The sequence below is a fragment of the Gallinula chloropus genome (genome assembly GCF_964237585.1).
Source record: "Gallinula chloropus genome assembly, chromosome: 26".
Taxonomy (NCBI): domain Eukaryota; kingdom Metazoa; phylum Chordata; class Aves; order Gruiformes; family Rallidae; genus Gallinula; species Gallinula chloropus.
The window spans coordinates 2,965,590-2,986,857 of NC_140111.1; the positions used below are offsets into that span (position 1 = coordinate 2,965,590).

Consider the following 21,268-nt stretch of genomic DNA (forward strand, 5'->3'; position numbering starts at 1 on the left):
AGGAGCTGGGTGGCACTGAGGTGACAAGAAGGCCAGATGCCACAGGGAACGGCACTGGCTGCGTAGCTGAGCACAGAGGAGCCAAGGGGAAGTTCCTGTCCCCAGGAACAACGGGGCAAAAGATGCTTCAGCCACTCCAAAAAACAGCCTTTTCTAGTGCCAAGCAGTACCTGGACCAATCAACCAGCAGATCAAAGCTCCTGGGATGGGGACCTGTCCCGCCTGCCCTTGCCAGAGCCCATCCTGGCACAGCAGAAATGCCCCTTTAGCCCAAAACCCAGCACAAGGTGCTGGCATGTCAGGAGTGTCTCTTACCTGGAGCTGACCTCTGGGCTGAACTGGCTGAACATGGGTTTTCCTGGCAGCCAGAACACAAGATAAAACTGCCAACGCCGAGCAGAGCGCAGACAAGTCTGCACAACCCCTGTTACTACACCCCAGTTTAAAAACCAAAGGCTAAAACTCACCAGGGCCGAGGTTGAGCAACCAGGGCCTGCTCAGACACACAGGGGTGCAGAGGAAACAAACTGCCTACACCACCTCCCGTGTTACAGCTTGGTGGCTGCAGAGCTAAAAACTTACCTATCTCATTATTCAAGATACCTGAAGAGGAAGGTATCTACCTGAAAGGATCCAATGCATTCTACAGCCTGCTTTCATATTAAAAACCATCACAAAGTGTCAAAAGATTCCCACTAGCTAATGGGCAGGAGGGAAGTGCCTCAGCAGCAGGCTGCTTACAGGGAGGGGGGTGTGATCCAGTTTAAACAAATGTGTTATTTAAAACCAGGGGGAAACAGAACTGCATTTGCTTGTGACAAACACTTGTCGACTGGCTTAAATTCAGTGAAAAGATGTCCCAGTCTGAGATGTTCTTTGGTGACAGCTTGTCAAGAGCTCTGCTGAAGGCTAGTTTCTAGCTCAGTTTGGATGAGCAGTGAAAAAGCATCAGAAAGATTCAAAACATATCATCCTCATCCTCATCGGACTCCAAGTACTGGACAGGCTTTCTGAGGCGCCCAGGCCTGGTGCGGGGCGCGGCTGCCACGGGGCTGTCTGCTACTAAATCAATAGTAAAGCTCTCCTCATCTTCCAGCTTGGATTTCTAGAGGGAAAGAGAGGGAGGTGAGTGGTGCACGGAGCATGAACAGGGAGCACAATGAGCGTGAAGCTCACTTGCTGGGTCAGGGGTAAGGGGGTTGGTTTGGACCGAGACCAAACCATCTCGGACAAGGATGTGTCCCCGATCCCCTCCTCACCCACACCCAGCAACAGTTGGGTGTCGCAGAGGAGGTTCTGCCTCTGCCAGAATAACTGACACCATGCTCAGCAGTTCCCCCTCGGCTCAAACAGGGGGCAGAGCACAAACCTTTGCAGCAACCGTTTTGGAAGGTTTTGAGCCAAAATCCGAGTCCGAATCCGAAGAGCTCTGCAGTCTTTTGGCCACTTTCCGCCCCTTGGTCTGGCCAGGCTTCTTGTCATCAGGCTGGGGATCCTGGGATCCCTCCTTCCCCGCTGCCTTCCTGGATTTGGGTGCAGCCTTTGTCTTGGCTAGAATATCCATGATGGACGGCTGGTTGTCTGGAAGAGAAGCCGGTGTTTAAACCCCTTGTTTTGCTCTCCTCTCCTTCACAGTTTGGGAATGGCTTCCAAGACAAACAGGGCTCCGCACGGCACCGCGAGGTCAGCGCGCGGGTCGCCTCGCAGGCTTTGCTAGAAAGATTGCTCCTTACCAGGATGATGAGAAACGAGGTTGTTTATCTGCTTAGTTCCACTACATTTAGAGGATCAAATTAAAATGTACCCAAAGCAATTGACAGGCTGTTTCGGATTGAAAAGTCCTGAACTCTCAGGGCTGTGTAACCAATCTTAAACCTCCCAAACTTTTGCATGGGGAAGGAATGAATTTACTGTCTCTACTACACAGTTACTCGCAGAGTTCGCTCTTATCTATGGCTTAGAGGTGTTTTAGCAGGATCTTGCAGCGTGTCTCCACACAGGGCTGAAATGAGGGGCCCATTCCTGAGACATAACAGACTTTTTCTCAATTTAGGAGTGGAAGGAACAGCTATTCTGCTGCAAAGTAACAGCCCTGCATTGCTGCTGGGATCCAACCCAGCTAGAGATGGAATATGCAAAACAGCTTTCAAAGTTTGACAAAGACTCTGGGCAATTAAGTTTAAAACCCCCTGAGTCAAACACTGTAGATTTATGAGGTCAAACTAGCACTAAATGGAACATGCTACCCCAAAGAAGCTTTTCTTCTTCCTGGGAAGCAAGCTACCAAGCAGCTTTCTTCCCAAAAAGACTTGAAGTAGAACATTGACTGCAAGACAAATTCCTCTCGGATTATTTCTGCCAACTATTACATAGCTCTGTAGGAAGCATTCACTTTTCCTGTTCCCAAACTAAAATTCACTCCCTTCGAGCATGTCTGAGATGAACTAGAACATGGTATGTTTGGAACCAGAGTTCTTTATAAATGACAACAACCAGGCAGCCTTTGCCACTACCCTTAGATCTTTTCCGGAATGAAAACGAGTTGTTCAGGCCTCAGTGCCTGGTGAAAATCCCTGGGACTTGTTTCCCACAGGAATAATCATCATCATTATCTAAAAAGGATCTTGCTAAACATCACCTTACCCTTTGTGGCACCGGCCTTCTTAGCAGCAGGAGGTTTTTTAGCCAGGGCCTTACTGCGAGGCACAGGGACAGGAGGAGCTGCAGGCTCTTGACTCTCATTTTCAGTAGCAACATCTTGGGTTTGAACTGAATAAAGAAAGCAGAAGGTAAGTCTGAAATAGTCAAATTATCTGCTCTGGCTACAAACACTGGAGCAGAAGGAAAGAATTTTGACCCAGCTTTATAAAAAGAACAACTATTAAAACCGGAATAATCAGAAATTCAAGCTAGATAAAGGGGCTGGTGCCCTGAAACCAGCTTGTACCCCAGCGCCAAAGTGTCTTTGCAAGATCTACTGCCTGGCCTCTGTCAGTGTTAAGCACTGATCCCAGTGCCTGGTGTGCTCTCCGGGGTTTAGGAAGCTCCACAAGGTTCAGAAGCTCTCATACTCACCAGGGATAGTGCTTTGCACTGGCTTCTGCTTGGGAGCTTTAGCTGCTTCTCCTCTGGTGGTTTCCCTGGAACACAAAACCCAGAGGATATATTTACAATTCACTGCAATAGGTGCACTGAAGAGAGTATAGAATATATATTCATTTCTATATGGCATTACCACTAGAAGCACAACTGATTTCCAGTGCCTGTGCAGAGAAACACTCACTTGGGAGCCTCTCTGGGCTTGGGAGCAGGCTTTTCTTTCGGACTTGTATCCGACTCGCTGTTGCTTTCACTGTTGTGCTGGAATTCAAAGTCCTCATCTGAGCTGGAGAGATTTGTGTCCGAGCCTGAGCTGATGGTGGCCTTGACTTTGGCTGATGAAGGGACACAGATGTGTTATTTTACACAGTTGGCAATACACAGCTCAGTTTCGTTTTCAATATTTTAGCTGCAGTTATTAAAAAAAAAAAAGAAGAAATAAAGATCTGAATAAAAACCAGCAGATACTGAGGCTGCCAGGGAGGAGACTCCAAATCACAAATATATTCTGGGCTGGCTTACCAACCATGCCTTGAATTTGCCAAGACAGTTGTGTAATTAAAACCAACAACCTTGTTTCTCTAGCTGCCCTTTCCTGCTCTTTCTTGAAAAGCACTGTGAAGATCTGCTCAAGCAGTGGAAGTATTTAGTTGTACAGTAAAATAAATAAGGCTCTTTAAACAGCCTTTCTGACTGACATTTCAGAGTCATAGAATGGCATGAGTTGGAAGGGACCCCAAGGATCACAGAGTTCCAACCCCCTGCCACAGGCAGGGCCACCAACCTCCAGGCCTGAAGCTACACAAGGCTGCCCAGGGCCCCATCCAACGTGGCCCTGAACACCCCCAGGGATGGGGCACCCACCCACTCTCTGGGCAGCCTGTTCCAGCCCCTCACCACTCTCTCTGTAAAAAACTTCCTCCTAATATCCAATTTAAACCTTCCCTCCTTTAGCTTTAATCCATTCCCCCTTGTCCTGTCATTATCTACCCTTTTAAAAAGCTGATTCCCCTCCTGTTTCTCTGCTCCCTTCAGGGACTGGAAGGCTGCAATGAGTTCCCCCCACAGCCTTGCCTTCTCCAGGCTGAACAAGCCCAGCTTTCTCAGCCTCTCTTCACAGGGGAGCTGCTCCAGCCCTCTGATCATCTCTGTGGCTCCTCTGACCCCTCTCCAACAGTCCCACATCTTCCTTGTGTTGGGCCCCAGCTCTGGCCACAGGACTCCAGCTGGGGCCTCACAAGGGCAGAGCAGAAAGAGACAATCCCCTCCCTGTCCCTGCTGCCACCCCTCTGGTGATGGAGTCCTGGATACCACTGGCCTTCTGAGCTGCAAGAGCACACTGCTGGCTGACGTTAACAGTCCAGGATCTCTAAATTAATCTGCTCAATTTCTTCTTTCCTCTTCCGCATTTGTGGCCTCACTCACCTGCTGCTCTGCGAACCACTCTCTCCCTCGGAGGCAGCGCTTCAAAATCAGACTCTGAATCAGAGTCTGAGTCAGACCAAGGGTTTCGTTTCTTGGTTTTCTTCACTGGCTTAAACGGCAGCGTGGTTTGTTTCTTGCCACCTGAAACACACCAGGAGGTGGCATGAACAAGGACACTTCCATGTGTATTTCAGGCTCAGCGGTTCAAACTCAATGCAGAAACACATCACTAAGTACAGAGGATGCTGGTTTAGACATCAAAAAGCAACAGTGATCTATCCTGCTTGGCTGTTATCCAGGATCTCTTTTCCTCTCTAGTTTTTTCCAAAAATACTGATCCTTGTTTTTACTCATCACCTTCAGGAAGAGGTCAGATAACCACGTTTACAACCCTTCCCCTCACATTCCACTGATGGGATAACCCATAGAAGCGTTTACCTTGCTCTGCCTTGATCTTCTTCACCAGTCTCTGTTTAAGGCCTGCAGACTCCTTGTCTCCTGATGTGCTTCTCTCTTGATCCTCATCAAATTCAGTGTTCTCAACCTGAAGATACAGACAGACAGTGAGTCAGCTTACATGTCAGGAGAGGCACCCAGAGCAGGATGGAAGGAGGTCCTTATTTCAGAAGGATGGGAGCTAGCGAGACAAGAAAGCTGAGTTTGTGAAACAAACTGTGTGTAAAACTGATCACAGCCACGTCACAGAATCCCAGACTGGTTTGGACTGAAAAGGACCTCAAAGCCCACCCAATACCACCCCTGTCATGGGCAGGGACACCTCTCCCCAGCCCAGGCTGCTCCAAGCCTCATCCAACCCATCCTGGGACACCTCCAGGGAAGGGGGCAGCCACCACTTCCCTAAACACCCTGTGCCAGTGCCTCACCACCCTCAGAGTGAAGAATTTCTTTCTAATATCCCCCCTTCCAATTCAAACCATTCCCCCTCACATCCATCAGACAGGATCTGTCCCCAGACCATGTGGTTTAAAATGCAAAATCTGGCATTAACAAAACCTCAAAACCCAGAACTTTTCCCCTTCAGCACCACCTGTGTGCTGACAGCACAGCACTGGGTGCTGAGGGGGCAGAACTGGATGGGTCTGGGAGCTGAGGGGGCAGAACTGGACAGGGAGGGTTAAAAACAGAGCGAGTTATTTGGTAAAGCTGTTAGAACCATCTGTAGGACAGGAGCAATGAACCTGGCTACAGGTCACAGCCAAGTGGCCACTGTTTTCTGTACTGCAAACAGCCAGATAGCATTACTGCAGCTGGCCCTGTCTTAAATCTTCTTTCTCTCCCTGATATTGAGAACAATAATGGCATTAAGAGGCTGAAAGCACTACTGCAAATGCAGAGAATGTTCTGGGGAAGTGAGTTTACTCGCTGTGCTTCCTGCCTACAAGAGGGTTTATGAAATCCTTGAGACACCTAGAACAACCTTACTTGCACCTGCCTTCTCATTCCTGAGCTGCCAACCCTCCTCTGACGTTGTGACATGTACTCTTGACAATTGATTTCCCTCCAAGCCATCTCCTGAGACATTAAGGATTCTGTTCTCCTTTAAATTAAGAAACATCCATTTCCAGCGTTCCCACATCCTAAGGTTCTGTCCCTCTCCCTGAACATCTGCTTCATCAGGACAAGTTCAGCTAACAAGAACTTGCATTTCTTTAGGGCTGTACTGAAGAGGGTGTAAAGACAGATAGAGGTTTGGAATGGTCTTTTTTTTTTTACCTTTATTTTCTTCTTAGTTTTCTTCTCTGCCTCTGCCTTCATCTCTGCAGTTATCCGAGGAACGACTCTCACGCCGTGAGGTGATGGCATTACTTCCATCACTGGTGCCTTCTTCACCTTCACTTTCCCTCCTTTCACCTTCAGAGGTTTCCCAGCCAACCCTGCCATCTCATCCTGGGCCTGCTTGGCCTCCACTGCCTGCAGAGGAGAGCACAGATTAAACAAGGCTGAGAACACCAACCCAGCACCATGCTGCTGAACAGGCTCACAACGCAGCCCTTGCAGTAACATGCTCTCTACTTGCTGATAGGTTTCTTGCCAACAGCTTAAATTAAGCTTCCACTCTGCTACAGATCCACATTTTCAAGCCATAGTTTGAGCCAGAGCTACAGTTTGGTTACTTGAGGTGTGAGAAGGGACGTGGGAGGTGGCACACAGACTCCTGCCCACAGTTCAGTAAAGTCCAGGTCCTCCCTCACCTTTTTGGTGTCAAAAAGCCCTTTGATCTACATCCCCTCAGACTATACCCCAGTGCTGAGTTCCTCTCAGGCCCTCCTAAAACTCTTTGCCACTCTTCAGACCAATAATTGGAGCCTTGGTGGTACAACTCCCTGGCCTAGAGCAGCGTTACTCCTATCCAAGCTAGGAAGGTGAAGAATGCTTCCAACTGTCTGCAGCGAGCACAGGACATAGGAGTTACAATTTTAGTTTCTCTGTTATAACAAAAAATAAAGAGCTGGTGGATAAGACTACAAGGGAGTCGGTCATCTGCACCAAACACTGACTTACATCAAGTTCTTCAACAAAGACAGCAAGGTCTTCCTTCCACAGATCAGTGGGATTCTTGCACTTAAGGTTTTCCAGCTCCTTTTCCTAAAGGGAATCACAGTTGATGATCATTAGTATTTTAATCTGCTGTTTAAAAATTCTGATATGATAATGCATTTATAAGGAGTGGAACATACTTTGGTATCTCTCTGCTTACAGAGCTCATCTTTCTTCTCTTTAGTTAGATACCAAAGGGGCATGTTCAGCAGATAGTTGAAGTCTGGCCCGGTACCTGCAGCTGATTCTCTCTCATTTTCCTCTCCCTCCTCCTCCTCCTCTTCTTCCTGAACACGGATTTAAAACAAACATTGTCAACAAATACCTTGACACACAAAGGTAGGGCTAGTGCTGAAATTTGGACTGCATCACAGGTCCTCCATATGTGTGTGGTGTCCTAGACTCTTCTAGAACAATTCAGGAATGAAGAGATGAAGTTACGGTTCTTAAACCCTCAGCTGCCATCCCACAGAGGAATCCACCTGCAAAAACAATGCTCTAAATCTCTTTTAGTCTACTCAGCCTCCCTGCCTCGATAGCCCAGGTTGTCTCTTCAGGCTACTTAAACCTGTCCCCTTGCTCACAGCCCTTATAATGCCGTGTCCTGTGGGGAAGGGGAAGCCCTGAATGTAGAAGAGAAATTGCTGTGGTGAGAGAACTTGACCTGACAGACTCAGCCTGAGTGACTAGGTCTCAGGTGCCTCCTAAAAGAGGGACTGAACTTTGGCTTGCCTTGTTTCCTATCACAGGATACCAAGCTCTGGAATCGTACAGACTGAAAAACAATGTGGGCTTCTTCCTACGGATTACAGAGATAGGGGCCAGTGTGGATCTGTTCAGAGAGAGTAACAGGCATTACCTTGGTTTGTGATTCCTTCCAAGCCTTCACTGGATCAGATTCGTACCCTCTCTGGATAAGAACTTGAATCAACTCTTTCTTGGGCTTGTTTTCTGTAAAGAGACATTTCAGGATTGTCAGTCAGTGACCCCTAACACTGCTAGGAGAGACAGACAGATGAGCTGGGTATTCTGGGTCCCGTGGTTCTAGCAGCTCAGCATCCTATCAGGCTGTAGAACAGCCTTTCCTCATCAAGGGTGGGACATGTGGAAGAGCCTGAAATAACCCCTCAGACTTTCCTATGTACAGGTGATTTGTCAGGTCAGCACTGCTTCTACGCCTGTTGAGAACACCTGCCAGAGCACTGGAAACATTTCCTTCTTCCTTTCTATATATGCATTTCCTCTGCAATAGGCAGCTTCTGAACTTGAAAGAAAAGGTGTGATGGTATCAAAAAGGTTTCACAATAATAAGCAGGCAGGTGAAGGAAGAAAACCAGCCCTGCTAGCACACAAAGGCTCTGGGATAGCTCACACCTCATTAGACTTCACGTGGGAAATTTATGCTCTAAGTGCCCCGACCAACGGAAATGCTTCAGTGGGAATTTGTTCCTTTTTAAGATATCAGAAGCAATCAACCATGAGACACAAATACAAATGAAACCAGGCTCTGTCAGCCTTGGAACTGCTCATTACAAAAAACCCAAGAAAATGCAGTTCAAGGGAATTATTTCTCTTCGAGTCAAACAGACACAGGCTGTTGGGATTATTGGGCTGCCTTGAGACACAAACCACAAAGCATCTTATGACGCTTTGTCTAGCTGCATCCTCCACAAACACAAGTGAAATACAGACTGCCTTTTAGACCGAGGTGGAAAAGTTGATTGAAACATCTGAATGCTGGGAACAAAGATCTGTTTCTTTTTCTAGCTCATGATTCTCAGATGCTGCTAAAGAGCATCTTCAGAAAGGTTTGAAACCCCAATCCAGTGAGAAGCGATTTGGAGTGTGTTTGCAGAGGTTCAGAGGGAAGACACGGGTTAAGAAACAGGGTTTGAACAGAAGACACTACCCTTTTCTAACCCCACCAGTACTTAACTCTGATTCCTGCAGATTCAGAAATAGATAGGAGTTGCTGCTAAACTAGTAACAAAAATGTTCTAGTCTCAAAGTAGCATCAAACACAGCATAGGAAAGCTGTACAAGCATCCTGTTTTAGCTAACATGTGCCTAATGCTCTACAGACCAAGGATACTCTGAAGCACTTTCCTCTTGTACACTACTGGAACAGAAAGATAAGAGCTGGTGTAGTTTGTTAAGAGCCAGTCCAGGGCTGAGGGGGTGCTGACAGAACTCGAGGGAGCACCTAGTTCTCCCAGTTTCATCCACCAAGTAACCCAGAACAACACATACCGATCACGATCTTGCCATCTATTTTCTCCAGGATGAAGCGAGCCTGGTTGCTCAGCTTGGCAGACTCAGCACCCAGCATCCCAATAAGCCATTCTTTCCTCAAACCGTAGTACCGCAGCCTGAGCTCAAAGAACTCTTTAAGAATATCCTGGGGTGAGTTGTACTTCTTCAGAAAGCCAACGTGGTCGAAAAGAACCTAGATGAAGAGACACAAGCATCACAATCATAAAGCTGTTTTCCAAACCCACTGAAAATTAGCTGCAATGAGGTGTGACAGTACAACTGAATAATTAGCCAACAGATTATAAAACCTTAGTGCCGTTTTAGAAATTACTTCAGCTTGCAAGCGTGGCAGCAGAGGCAATTTTAGGATGTCAGAGTTCTTGAAAACATAGTAGGGTTAAGGTTACTTGAATCTTGGAGCTATCTGCAGGATAAACATCTCACATCAAGCTTCACACGTTGTCAGCACCCAGATATTCAATGGCAGTGCTGTTGTCACAACAAAGGTCTCTGAACTGGGCATTTCAGATCACTTTGTCTCCTTCAGGCAAAACCATACCACTCTCACCCATTCCCAAGCCAGTCCCTTGACCTTTGGAAGGTATATTTAGAAAGCTGGTTTAAAAAGGGAGGGAATAGGTTACTGCAAAAAAAGAGTGTTTTCGTTACAAGTGGCAACTGCAGCTTTGCAGCCTGCAAGGATTTTCTTCAGCAAAATCTATTACGTACCATGGAGTTGCACGTTAAACTTGTCTGGAGTTTGAAGACCTTATGCAGCCCCACTGCTTCAGCTTCTGCTAGTTTTTCCTCAGCCATCTTCACTCTGAACTTCACTGTTGTGTCTGTGTGATACTCTTTGTAGTCTGTGATTAGTGGGGGGGTCTTCTCGGTCCCGTTTAACATTGGCTCCAGAACTTGCTCTTTGTAAGTCTGAGGAAAGAATCCAAGTCAGACCCGTGTTTTCCACGGAGGTGAGAAGCTCCAAAAGCCACTGATCATGTTTTGCTTTACAGGACAAACTGTACGTTCTGAGGGCAAATTCACTGTTTATTACCTGTGTCCATGTCCTGACAGGCAGCTCAGTGATCTCAATGGTTGTAGAATCAAGGATAGACACTTCACCACTTATCACGTACTGATTAGGTCCCAGCTCATCTATTGTGCCTTTGAAATTCTTGTAACTAGGAAGCTGGGTGGAAAAGAACAGGAGTCAGCTTTGTGTGGAGCCTTCTGGTTCTAAGCACTTCTGCAAACCAACGAGCAAGACACTGATTTAGAAATACATTATTTACCATTGGCAGTGGCTCTTCTCCATCCATCAGGCGACGGATATTATTCACAACTTCCCTGATATCAAAGTTGGGAATCTTACAGGACCAGCCAGTACCAATCCCTTCTGCCCCGTTTATCAGCACCATTGGAATGATAGGCAAATACCACTCTGGCTCCACACGCTGGTTGTCGTCGTACAGGAACCTCAGGATATTGTCGTCCATTGGTGGGAAGAGCAGCCGTGCCAGCGGGCTAGAATGGAGAAGGGAATTTAAGACTGAGCTCTTGTCACAGAACAGTGACCTCTGTGCAAAAACAACCCCCAGGAAACAAACCACATGAATGGAGTATATTCCCCTCTGCCAACCTTGGCTATACAGGCTGGGTGCCTGTGATAGAAACTAGGCTTCTGGAACAGCACTCCAAGAGATGCATCTTGAGCAATGTCCCCAGTCTCTACTGGTCCCCTGGCTCTGTGGGATGCTGAGCTTGTACTTTAAGCACTTCTTGTAGCCGTGTAACTCTTGGGAAGGGTCCTGTTCTGCTTTTGTGCAGTCAGACACGTGCTCAAGCGACAGATTTGATCAGATTCAACCTGACTGTTTGGCCACAGAGACTACAGCCCTGTACTGTCAGATACCAGAACTTCACCCCCTCAACTTAAGCTCTTTTTTTTGTCATCCTACCCATTCCATATTCCCTGCCATGCCTTTCTGCTCTCCTGGGTGATAACCAAGTTTACGTATCTGAATCTAGGATCCAAATCTCACTTCAACTGTTGCTGCTACGAGTATGCAAGCAGTCCAGAGTTTTAAAGGGAAAAAATAAATTCATTTTTCATTTGAAATGCTGTCAGATTGACTCCTGTAACATGCCAAGAGCATTTAAGACAGTAAGAAATCTTCAGTGCTAACCTGAGCATTGTAAAGATGTATCGAGGGCTGGCAGAGTCTTTCCCTCCATGCAGCCTTGTGCCAAACTGACCGATAGGCTGCAGCAAGTTGAGGTTGTTACTGCCCACAAAGTTCTGAGCCAAGTTAATAATAGTCATCATCAGCGATGCCTGCAATAAAGGAAGGGTCAAAGCTGAAACTGCAGAGTTCTTCACTGAATGGACAAAGTTAAAAGCAAAATTCACACCAAGAATATAATTGATATAGAGGATAAACTCAGCTAATAAAATACTGGATGAAGCTCTCACTGAAAGCGCATCCTGAGACCCTCTAGTCTGGATCACTAGATACATTCCAGTGACCACCGTATACTGCTATCTACCTGTTCTTGGAGAGCTCCAATGAAATATCTATCCATTTCCCAAGAGAAGCTTAATTTAGTGCTTCAATTCTCCTTTCCAAGTTAGAAGGTTATCAATGTCTGCCTAAGTCTTTCACAGGCAAAGCGTGTTCTACCCTGTTCTGCTTTTTGAATGAAATATGCTCCCACAAAGTCCAGGTAGGACAGGCAGACAGACCGTTAAATAAACAAGTATTAGCAGCAGTATACAGCCATGTTGCTTTGGCTTTTCTACTCCTGCTTTAGAGGCATCTAAACTCTCAGAGGGCTTTTTTGCATTTCACTTAAAGAGCATTTTGCACAACCACATCAGTTCTTACTTCACCGTGATGGTATGAGGACATCTCAGCTACAGAACCAGCCAGCTGAGCAACCTTCACCTCCCGCTTATCATTTCGTTTGAAACATGTGAAAAGAACTTTCCTTTGACCTGGCTTCAAACCTGTGTGAGAAAGGAAAGACCTTGTGATTAGAACATATGTGTTTCACTTGGCTTCCACTCCTTCTTACACACCTCAAGAATCTGTACCAGGAGTAAGGTACTTGGAATAATATACTACAAAATGGATAAGATGTTTAATAGAGATTTAAAAACTTGGACAGCAGAAAACAGACCTCAGAACACTGGCTCTGGAACCTCTGCAGGTTGCTCTCAGTCTGATATTACAACACAAACACCCATTCAAGTGCTGGGGAATGCACTGTGCAGAATCATTGACTTGAGATAACTTACCATCAACCAGCGATGGGATTGATCTTTCATTATCTGAGTTGGAGAACAGCACTAACTCCTTGTTGATGAAGTCATTGTATGTCAGGTAACTAGTATTTTTCCCATATAGATATTCCTAGGAAAAACAGGTGTGAGATTGCCTTAATTTAGTGAGTTATCACTGCTCCAGCTATCGTTGCCCTACTGATGAGGTAATTTGAAAACGGAATTAACTTTTGGACAATTGACAATGAGGTTACACTGATGAGAGAAGCAGCTGCTCTGCAAAATCCTGAAGCATTTTAAACTGTCCCATAACCCAGTGATTGACTGTGCTGTGTGCAGTTCAAGCAAGCCAGAATGAAGCTGAGAACAGCCCCAGGGAGAGAGAGGAAACTGGTTTCCTTCCTTTTACCTCTGGCAGACCATGCAGCTTCCGTTGTCTTCTATCCTCCATGAAATTAGTCAGCCACTCCTTTCGCTCTTCTACCTTCTTCTTGCTAAAGGCCTGTGGATTTCACAATGAAAAGGAACTCAGTTCTAGGACATCGTGGTGTGAGCTACTGCACCACTTGAGAAAGAGAGCATGCAGGAAGCTTACCCAGGAAAATAGCAAAGTAACATGCTATACAGGCTGACTAAATAGCCAAAGTGTAATAAAAGGTTCTTGTAGCTAAATATATTAAGATTATAATTTCCATCAGTCTTTAGGAGACATATGGTAGTTAGGTGTAAATGTATTTTTAACTCAAGAGAAAACTAATCAGATTTCCTTATTAATTTTTTTTTTTTTTGAAAAAGGTGGGTTTTTTGGTCTTGGCTAATAGCTCAGAAGACTCAAGGGTCAACGTCTACTGAAGGTTAAGTTGTTCACAGAAGCAAGGACTGTTTTAATCCACTAGTTAACTGTTTCACAAGAAAATCAGGGGAGAAAGGGAAAGTCTAACTTGGAGACTATTGCAGCAGAACACACAGAAAAATGTAAAAGGAGTATTTACTATTGTGTCTGAAAATGTCAATTGGTTTGTAGCGATTAGTTTGTTCCGAGCTATATTTAAAAACCATCATTAAAAGGGTGCTCTTGGCCTGAGGTCCGTGGACAGATTTGCTTCTATGGGTTAGACTAAAGCCGTAGCCTTGGTAACAAAGAGATTGTCTCAAGCTCAAAGGCCTCTAAGAGCATTTTAAGAGAAAAGACAGAGCACTCTAAGCAGCAAAATACCAAAAGTAGTAAGTCAGCAATTAAATCAAGTGTTAGTTACCAGGGTGATCGCAGCATCATCTTCAGGACCAGAATATTTGAAGCCAATTCGATGTCTGGACATATCTGCAAAGTATTCTTTAGCCTCCTTCGATGTGCTGGTACCCAAACCTGCAGAGACAATACTAGTGAATCCCAAAAACTTATTCCTTTAGTCAAATTATAGTTCAAAGAAATGTTTTGCTATATCTACTTTGTGATGCATCATAAAAACGTGCAGCAAGGCGATGGCTTACTGAAAACTTATGTTACTTTAAATTTCACCGTATCCCTTTTTCTACAAACCTTTGTAGTACTTGATCTTCCACGAATTGTAGTTCTGTGTATTGCTTTTCCATTCTTCAAATTCAGGAATGCTGTAGAAGGCAATTTCTTCTTTGTTTTTAGAGACCTACGAAGAATAAATATTTTAACTGTGAAATGAAAGGCAGATTTAGGCCAACGGATCCTTCCTCGTTCACCTTACCATGTACCCAGCCCTTACCTTTATGATAGGAGTAATAAATTCCTCCAAAAAGTTGTGTTTTAGAAGAGATGGCCAGTTGTGATGGATGAAGTTAATCAGCAAACCTTTGATGTGTGATCCATCTTGATCCTGATTTTAAAAGAAAGGAAAAAAGACATATTTAATTATGGACACGATGGAGGTGCCGATTGTTAGAGCTTAACAGAAAATGATTCTATAATTCCAGCTGACTGTCCCTAATAACCTTAATTTCTAAAAAAGTGACCATGCATTGTTGAACTTCTCTTGAAAAATCAAGAGAAACAGAAAAAGCACGTTCTTGGTGAATCAAAAGGCATCAAGGACTGGTGAAAGACCTTGAATCGTCTGGCTGGAAAGATGGCATTCAGCTATTTGGTGGTGCTGCTCCCCCCTCTACTTTATCTGGTTTGTTTTGTGACTGAAAAGACATTATGACCCACTAAAATACAGAATGATAAAAAGAAATGAATACAGAGGATTAGGTACAACAGTGGCACTGGGAGAAAGGCAGCATTTTCCTCCTTCATCTGTACTCCAGTGTTGGGTTCCCGCCCCCCAATTCTGAATTTTAGTGAACCCAACCTGATCTGTCATAATCATAATCTTTCCATAGCGAAGAGTCTTTAAAGATTCTTGATCTTCATAGTTCTTTTTGTATTGCAGACCCATTATTTTGATGATGTTGTTGATTTCAGCATTTTCCATAATCTGGAAAAGATCACACAGAATAAAAACTTGGCTTTCAGACTTAAAACGTAGCTCAAAGCAGCCTAAAGTTCTCCATAACAGGACTTGATCAATATTCCCCCTTAGCCAGTGAGGCACGCTGAAGATAAGACTGGACTCAGGCATTTTAGGACACTACTCCCAGGAGTTACCTGGGATTTTTTAAAGATTTTCCAACTAACCTGCTTATGAGAAGCTTCCCTGACGTTGAGTATTTTCCCACGAAGGGGAAATACTCCATATTTGTCTCTTCCAACCACTCCTAGGCCAGAGACAGCCAGTGTTTTGGCTGAATCTCCCTCGGTCAGGATGAGTGTACAATCTAAAGAGTTCTTGCTGCCTAAAACCCAAAAGAAGCCAAAAAAAGCCAAGTCAGTTTCAGAAGTGAAATCAAAACCTGCAGATTCACAGACTATCTTCTCCATGATCCTTCCAACTCTCTATGTTCTATGATTCTATGTACAGGTTTTGTTGCACTATGCACAGTAAACAGAACCATACAATGGGGATAAACTATAATTACAGATTTTATTTTCCCTTAGGAAGAAATTCTTTCATTTGCTTAATGAACAAGTTTTAACTACTTTTGAATGAATTGGTTACAAAGGATGTAAAGCACTTACCAGCATCATTGGCATCATCCAGTTTAGGAACACCCTTAATCTTGGTGTGTTTCACAGCCGAGCACTTCTTATTCAGCTGGTTCTGAGCTTTAAATTTTACCCAGTTTAGGATACTTTCAACAATGCCACAGCCAACTGCCTGCAATACAGAAATTAACCCCAAACAACTGTGGGTAAAAGCCTTAAATATGACAGAATTTTAAGTCAAGATACTTTGAAAGTATCTATTTGCCATGTGAAACATAAGATGCAGTTTTACAGACATCTGAATTATCTGTGTATGTAAATACTTACACCCTTAATAAATTTTTCGCTGAGTTTACAAACTGAGCCAAAGTTCTTTGCCTGCAAAGTCATGTTCTCCTTAGTCTGAGAGTCAAAGGTTGGGTTTTCAATTAAGGAATTCACAAAAATCCACATGTGGTTCTTCACCTATGGTTAAATACAACAAGCATCAGACGTTATACAGGCTCTTCTCAGTACCAGCAGTGCACCCTGACAGCAGGGAAACCCCTGGCTATCACTGTATAGTTTTGAAATTTCCAAGAGGTCTTGAAATAATTTGTGACAGCAATGACACATGATTTGGGATGTGAAGGAATCAGCAGTGCTCAGCCCAGCTAAGTGTTACCTATCAGAGCTGAGGCTTAGCACATTTACGCTGACTTAGTGTTTTGATTAAAAGTACATCAGCCAAATAAGAGAAGGTTGTTAGTGGGCTTAAACTGGCCAATATTAGACTTCTATAATTAGTGATTTTATATCTATGTTGTCTGCACAACAGAAATAGGTGTTATTAATTAACATAGTAAGCTGTAGTTACAATTTGCAATAATGCTTGAGTTGTGGTTCCCAGTGGGGAAATTCTGATGTCGTACCTGAAAAGGCTTCACTCCCACGCCGTTTTTGTTCTTCTTTTTCACAACATCAATGAGTTTAGTCACAATCTGGTCAGCTACATAATCAACGTGCCTGCCACCCTAAGGGGAGAGGGGACCTGGTGGTTATTCCATGTTAAAAACCCCAGTACACCCATCCATTGGAAACTTCTACCACTTCCACCTGTGCAACATGAAGCGACTCAGTATTTCTTACTAATTTTGAAAATAACTAAGGATATTAACGATGAAGAACATGGTATTATCTTGACTAAATAAACTGAAGAGGGGTTACCTTTGTGGTGGCAATGCTGTTGACAAAGCTGACTTGCTGGAAGCCTTTTTCACTCAAAGTCAAACACACTTCCCATCGGGAGTTGACTTCCTCATGGATAACCTTCAGCGCGTTACCGGTTTCATCTACTTTGTCCTTCAGGTAGAGGTCCACATAACTGCGGAATCCTTTCACCTGCACACAGATGAAAGCAGACAGCTTGTTTACAACAGCTCCTATAAATACTTCATATCCTCCTGAAAAACGGGCAGAGAAATCGCTCCTGCAAATTTCCCCTTTCCTATGTGTAATGACATAAACGGCTTCAACAAAATCTCATCACTTAAATGGCATGAAAAACAGAGATATTCCTGTTTCCTTTAAATTCTCACTTACAGGCAGCCTCTGTCCATTCAGGAACACTTTGACATCCTTTGTGGATCCAGCAATATCATAGGCTCTTCGAGACATTAGTGCTACAATGTCTTTATCAAGAACGGTCATTTTGAATTTTGACAGATCAGGCTGGAAGGTGACACACGTGTAATCTTCTCCATCAAAGTGTTTCAGCTTCATTTCACCAGCCTTTCCCATGTTGTCTGTCCAGGTCTGAGAAAAGGAAGTTTTGTGAGTTGCAAGTCTAACACCCACCAGTAACTAGCTTTGGTTTTGAAAGGATTAAGTTCATTTACAAGTTTTAAATATTTTCAAATTCAAAACCAAGACAACGACACTTGTTAAAATCTAAATTCTGCTCATTTCATTACTCATTTCAACTATATTTCCATTATATTTGGCCATGCAGTAACCATGGGACAAATTTATTCTAATCACAGTGCATTGAATGTAAGTTACATCTAGACTTTGGGAGCAAAAACTTATTTGAAAATCTCAGGGATACCCTGAGAAAGGAGCAGGGTTCATACCTGTTTGAATAACTTCTTGTATTGACGACAGGCAGTTTCAACAGTGAATTTTTTGCTAAATATGTTGCACAGTTTGGCTCCATAACCATTTCGCCCACCTGGAATTAGAAGGAACACAGACTTGTGTTATCAACTTTGCTCAAAACCACCCAAAAGAACTCCAGAGTTCATAGAATTGTAGGGGTTGGAAGGGACCTCGAAAGCTCATCAGGTCCAACCCCCCCTGCCAAAGCAGCTCCCCAGCTCATATTGCAGATAGATGTCCAGAAGGGACTGGAATATCTCCAGATATAGACACTCCACACCCCCTGGGCAGCCTGTTCCAGGGCTTCCTCACCCCCACTGGGTAAAAGTTCTTCCCCATGTTGGTGTGGAATTTCCTGTGCTCCAACTTGCAGCCATTGCCCCTTGTCCTGTCCCCACAGACACTGAAAAGGGGCTGCCCATTTCCCCCTGCATCCCATCCTTCAGATATTTATAAACATTAATTAGGTCCCCCCTTAGTCTTCTTTTCTCAAGGCTGAACAGTCCCAGCTCACTCAGCCTTTCCTCACAGGGGAGATGCTCCAGGCCCTTCATCATCTTCATAGCCCTTCTTCAGACTCTCTCAAGGAGATCCCTGACCTTTTTATACCAGGGAGCCCAGAACTGGACACAATGTTAACAGAAGTCCAGCCACTTCATCACAAAGTATAATCCTCAATAAGCAACAATATCCTGCAAACTCAGTACACGACTATACATGCATATTTAATTGGGATTTTTCCTGTTCTCTGTGTTTGTTACTAGAAAACAGACCATGGAGCCTTTTCTGATGGACTCACAACACCATTTTGGTGTTGCACCAAGGAGCCCCTTTCCCCCCCCATTTATTTTCAGTTCACACATTTAAACCAACCAGGCTGCTCAGAAGCATCAGCACATCTTGAGTCTTCCCTACCTGTGACTTTCTTTTCATTGTCATCGTAGTTGCTGGATGTTAGTAGCTGTCCAAAGATAAGAGCAGGCACATAGACCTTCTCCACTTTATGTTCAACAACTGGAATACCTTTCCCATTGTTCCATACACTGATTGTGTTATTCTCTCTGGAGGGGGTGCAAAAAAAAACCAAACAAAAAGTAAAAATAAAGTGTTTTTAAGGTTGTGAAGGACTGAGCTGCAAAATGAGCACTGCCCAAAAGCTCTGGGGAAAAGCCACCATTTCATCGTGAGCAAGTCGCTGCTCAGCAAATGCAGGAACAGCCAGCAGAGGGAGAGCAAGTCAACAGAAACCCCAGATCTGCAGAGAGCATCTATGAAATGGACCTTGCCCGCCCATAAAAATCCTCTATCTGTGCTCAGTGACAGAATAAAAAGGTTGTGAGATGAACATAGGAACAGGGTCACTAGGGAAAGCAACAGCCAGAAAGCAGCCACTTCACCAGTCAGCTCTCTGTAAGAGGCCAAGGGACTGAACAAAGGAGGAAACTTTCACAACAGGCAAACTACTTTTGGCCTAACTTGGATTGGCCTCGTGGCAGAGCCCACCAACACTGCACCAGCTTTAGCAGAACAGCATCTGAGGGAGGAAATCTAACACAGCTAAATCGGGAAGGGAATGAGCAGAAATGGAATTGAACTTACACATCAATTGTAACTTTAATGCACGACATGCTTTTATCCCTCTGCTTGTTGTCTGCAGCATTGACTAGAACAGAAAAACTGTTGTTATAAAATGGCATTCTCAAGCTGGACAAAACTGTTAACTATGAAGTGGCTTCAGTAGAATGAATGCAAAAATCCAGTACAGGGTTATTAACCATCATTTCAGCACACAAATAAAGATGAGCGCTATAAACTAACATAAAAGGAATTATTTGGGGCTATTGAAACTGGTGCTGTGATGGAGCAAGCCATCCTCCTGTGAATAGCTTCCTATTAAGTAGGGCTGATGGAAGGACATTACTATCCAGCGTTTCCAAGCACAATCAACAAACAGGCACTCCACAATCACCGTCCATCAGATTACACAGTGGATGTTACTCGGTCAAACACGCAAGGGGATAAAAGTACACCTGATAAGTTCTTCGGTTTGGTTCCAGTTTCTTAAAGACACTTGGCAGCCGTTAACAACTTGTCAATCATTGACTCCCGCCACGGGTCCCTTACCCAGAATCTCATCGAAGATTTTGTATAAGCCCGGCACGAAGGTCACGTCTCTGCAGTTGAGGCCCACGTCCTCATCGAAAACCCACATTTGCTGAAAAGAAGGCAAGAGATACGTTAAGGCAGCCGGGCCGCCGCCTCTTCCGTGCCGCCAGCCTGCGAAGCAGCAGCTTTATAAAGTATTTGGGAACGATCCCACGCGGCTCAGCCCCAGCCCTGGTCCCCACCCCCCCCCCCTCCCACCTCCGCACCTGGGTGACCAGTTCCACGGAGCCGATGTAGGTGTCGGGCCGGAGCAGGATGTGCTCCAGCTGCGTCTTCTTCTGGTAGATGTGCTCCACCGAGAGCTGCTTCTTGGCGCCATCGCCCTTGGGCAGGCGGGCGTTCTCGTCTGAGGGCTGCCCGGGGGGAGAGGAGCGGTGGTGAGGGGCTGGGGGGGCCGGGCGCCGAGCTGGGGGCCCCAGGGGGATCGGGTAGGGGCAGCTGGGAGCGGGCCCGGGCGGCGGTAAATCCCGACGCGGTACCGGGAGAGGGAGGGAGGCGGGAGGGGAAGGAGGCCGCGGGTGAGGGAAACCCCAGAGAGACCCAGGGGAGCCGGGGGAAGGGGCCGCGAGGGAGCGCGGGAGGCTGCGCGGGGGCGCGGCGGGGGAACCCGAAGCCCTGCGGGGCGAGGGACCGCGGGCGATGGCGGCGGCGGGGCGCCGAACGCACTCGGAGCGGCGATGGGGACTGCAGGACATCCATGGCGGCTGCGGCGGCGGCTGCTGCTGAGCGGCGGCGATAGCGGCTCCCAACCGCCCGGCGGATTTCAAACCTCCGCTCAGCCCGCCGAAACCCTCCACCAATCCCCGCCCGCGGGTCCCCCGCGCCGGGCCAATCGCAGCGGGAGGGCGGGGACACGGCGCGCGCCCCTCTCTCTCGCCAGTCACAAGGCGCTCCGCGCATTCAAATCAGCCACTCAGAAGGCAAAGCTGCGGAACGGACAGCGGCAGTGGCCAATAGAAGAGTGGGGGTGGTGCCCGGCGCTCTCGGCGCCCACCCCGGTGGCGGTGGGATGCGCTGGGCCGAGCGGGCAGCAGCTGGGGGTGGTGGGGACCGCCCGGCCGGGCCTGGGGCCGCTGGCCTGGACCAGAGTTACACCGGGGGGCGCTGGGAGGGTCCTGGGACACACTACGTGGGTCCCGGAGATGTGCTGGGGACACTGGGACGCCCTGGGCATGCCATGAGGGTTCTGGGCAGACCTTGGGGAGACAGTAGCACACACTGGGCAGGTTCCGGGGACACTGGGACACACTGGGCAAATACCAGGGGGGCACTGGGATGCACTGGGCAGA

The 21,268-nt window shown here is 46.1% G+C and overlaps 1 protein-coding gene across 1 annotated transcript; it reads right to left on the bottom strand.

Moving 5' to 3' along the window:
- Nucleotides 1–958: 958 nt before the first annotated feature.
- Nucleotides 959–20,678, bottom strand: TOP2A (DNA topoisomerase II alpha; the record flags this gene model as incomplete). Its single annotated transcript, XM_084275741.1, has 35 exons — nt 959–1,105; nt 1,370–1,581; nt 2,644–2,769; nt 3,076–3,140; nt 3,284–3,434; nt 4,525–4,665; nt 4,963–5,068; nt 6,259–6,456; nt 7,048–7,131; nt 7,224–7,370; nt 7,943–8,034; nt 9,334–9,529; nt 10,066–10,266; nt 10,391–10,525; nt 10,629–10,860; nt 11,523–11,671; nt 12,222–12,343; nt 12,635–12,749; nt 13,029–13,121; nt 13,876–13,985; nt 14,160–14,265; nt 14,359–14,469; nt 14,944–15,069; nt 15,270–15,423; nt 15,707–15,849; nt 16,005–16,142; nt 16,589–16,690; nt 16,884–17,057; nt 17,259–17,471; nt 17,789–17,886; nt 18,729–18,874; nt 19,413–19,476; nt 19,938–20,028; nt 20,186–20,332; nt 20,646–20,678. The coding sequence occupies 35 exons, from the start codon at nt 20,676–20,678 to the stop codon at nt 959–961; spliced, it is 4,668 nt and encodes a 1,555-aa protein (XP_084131867.1).
- Between the last annotated feature and the right edge of the window lie 590 nt (nt 20,679–21,268).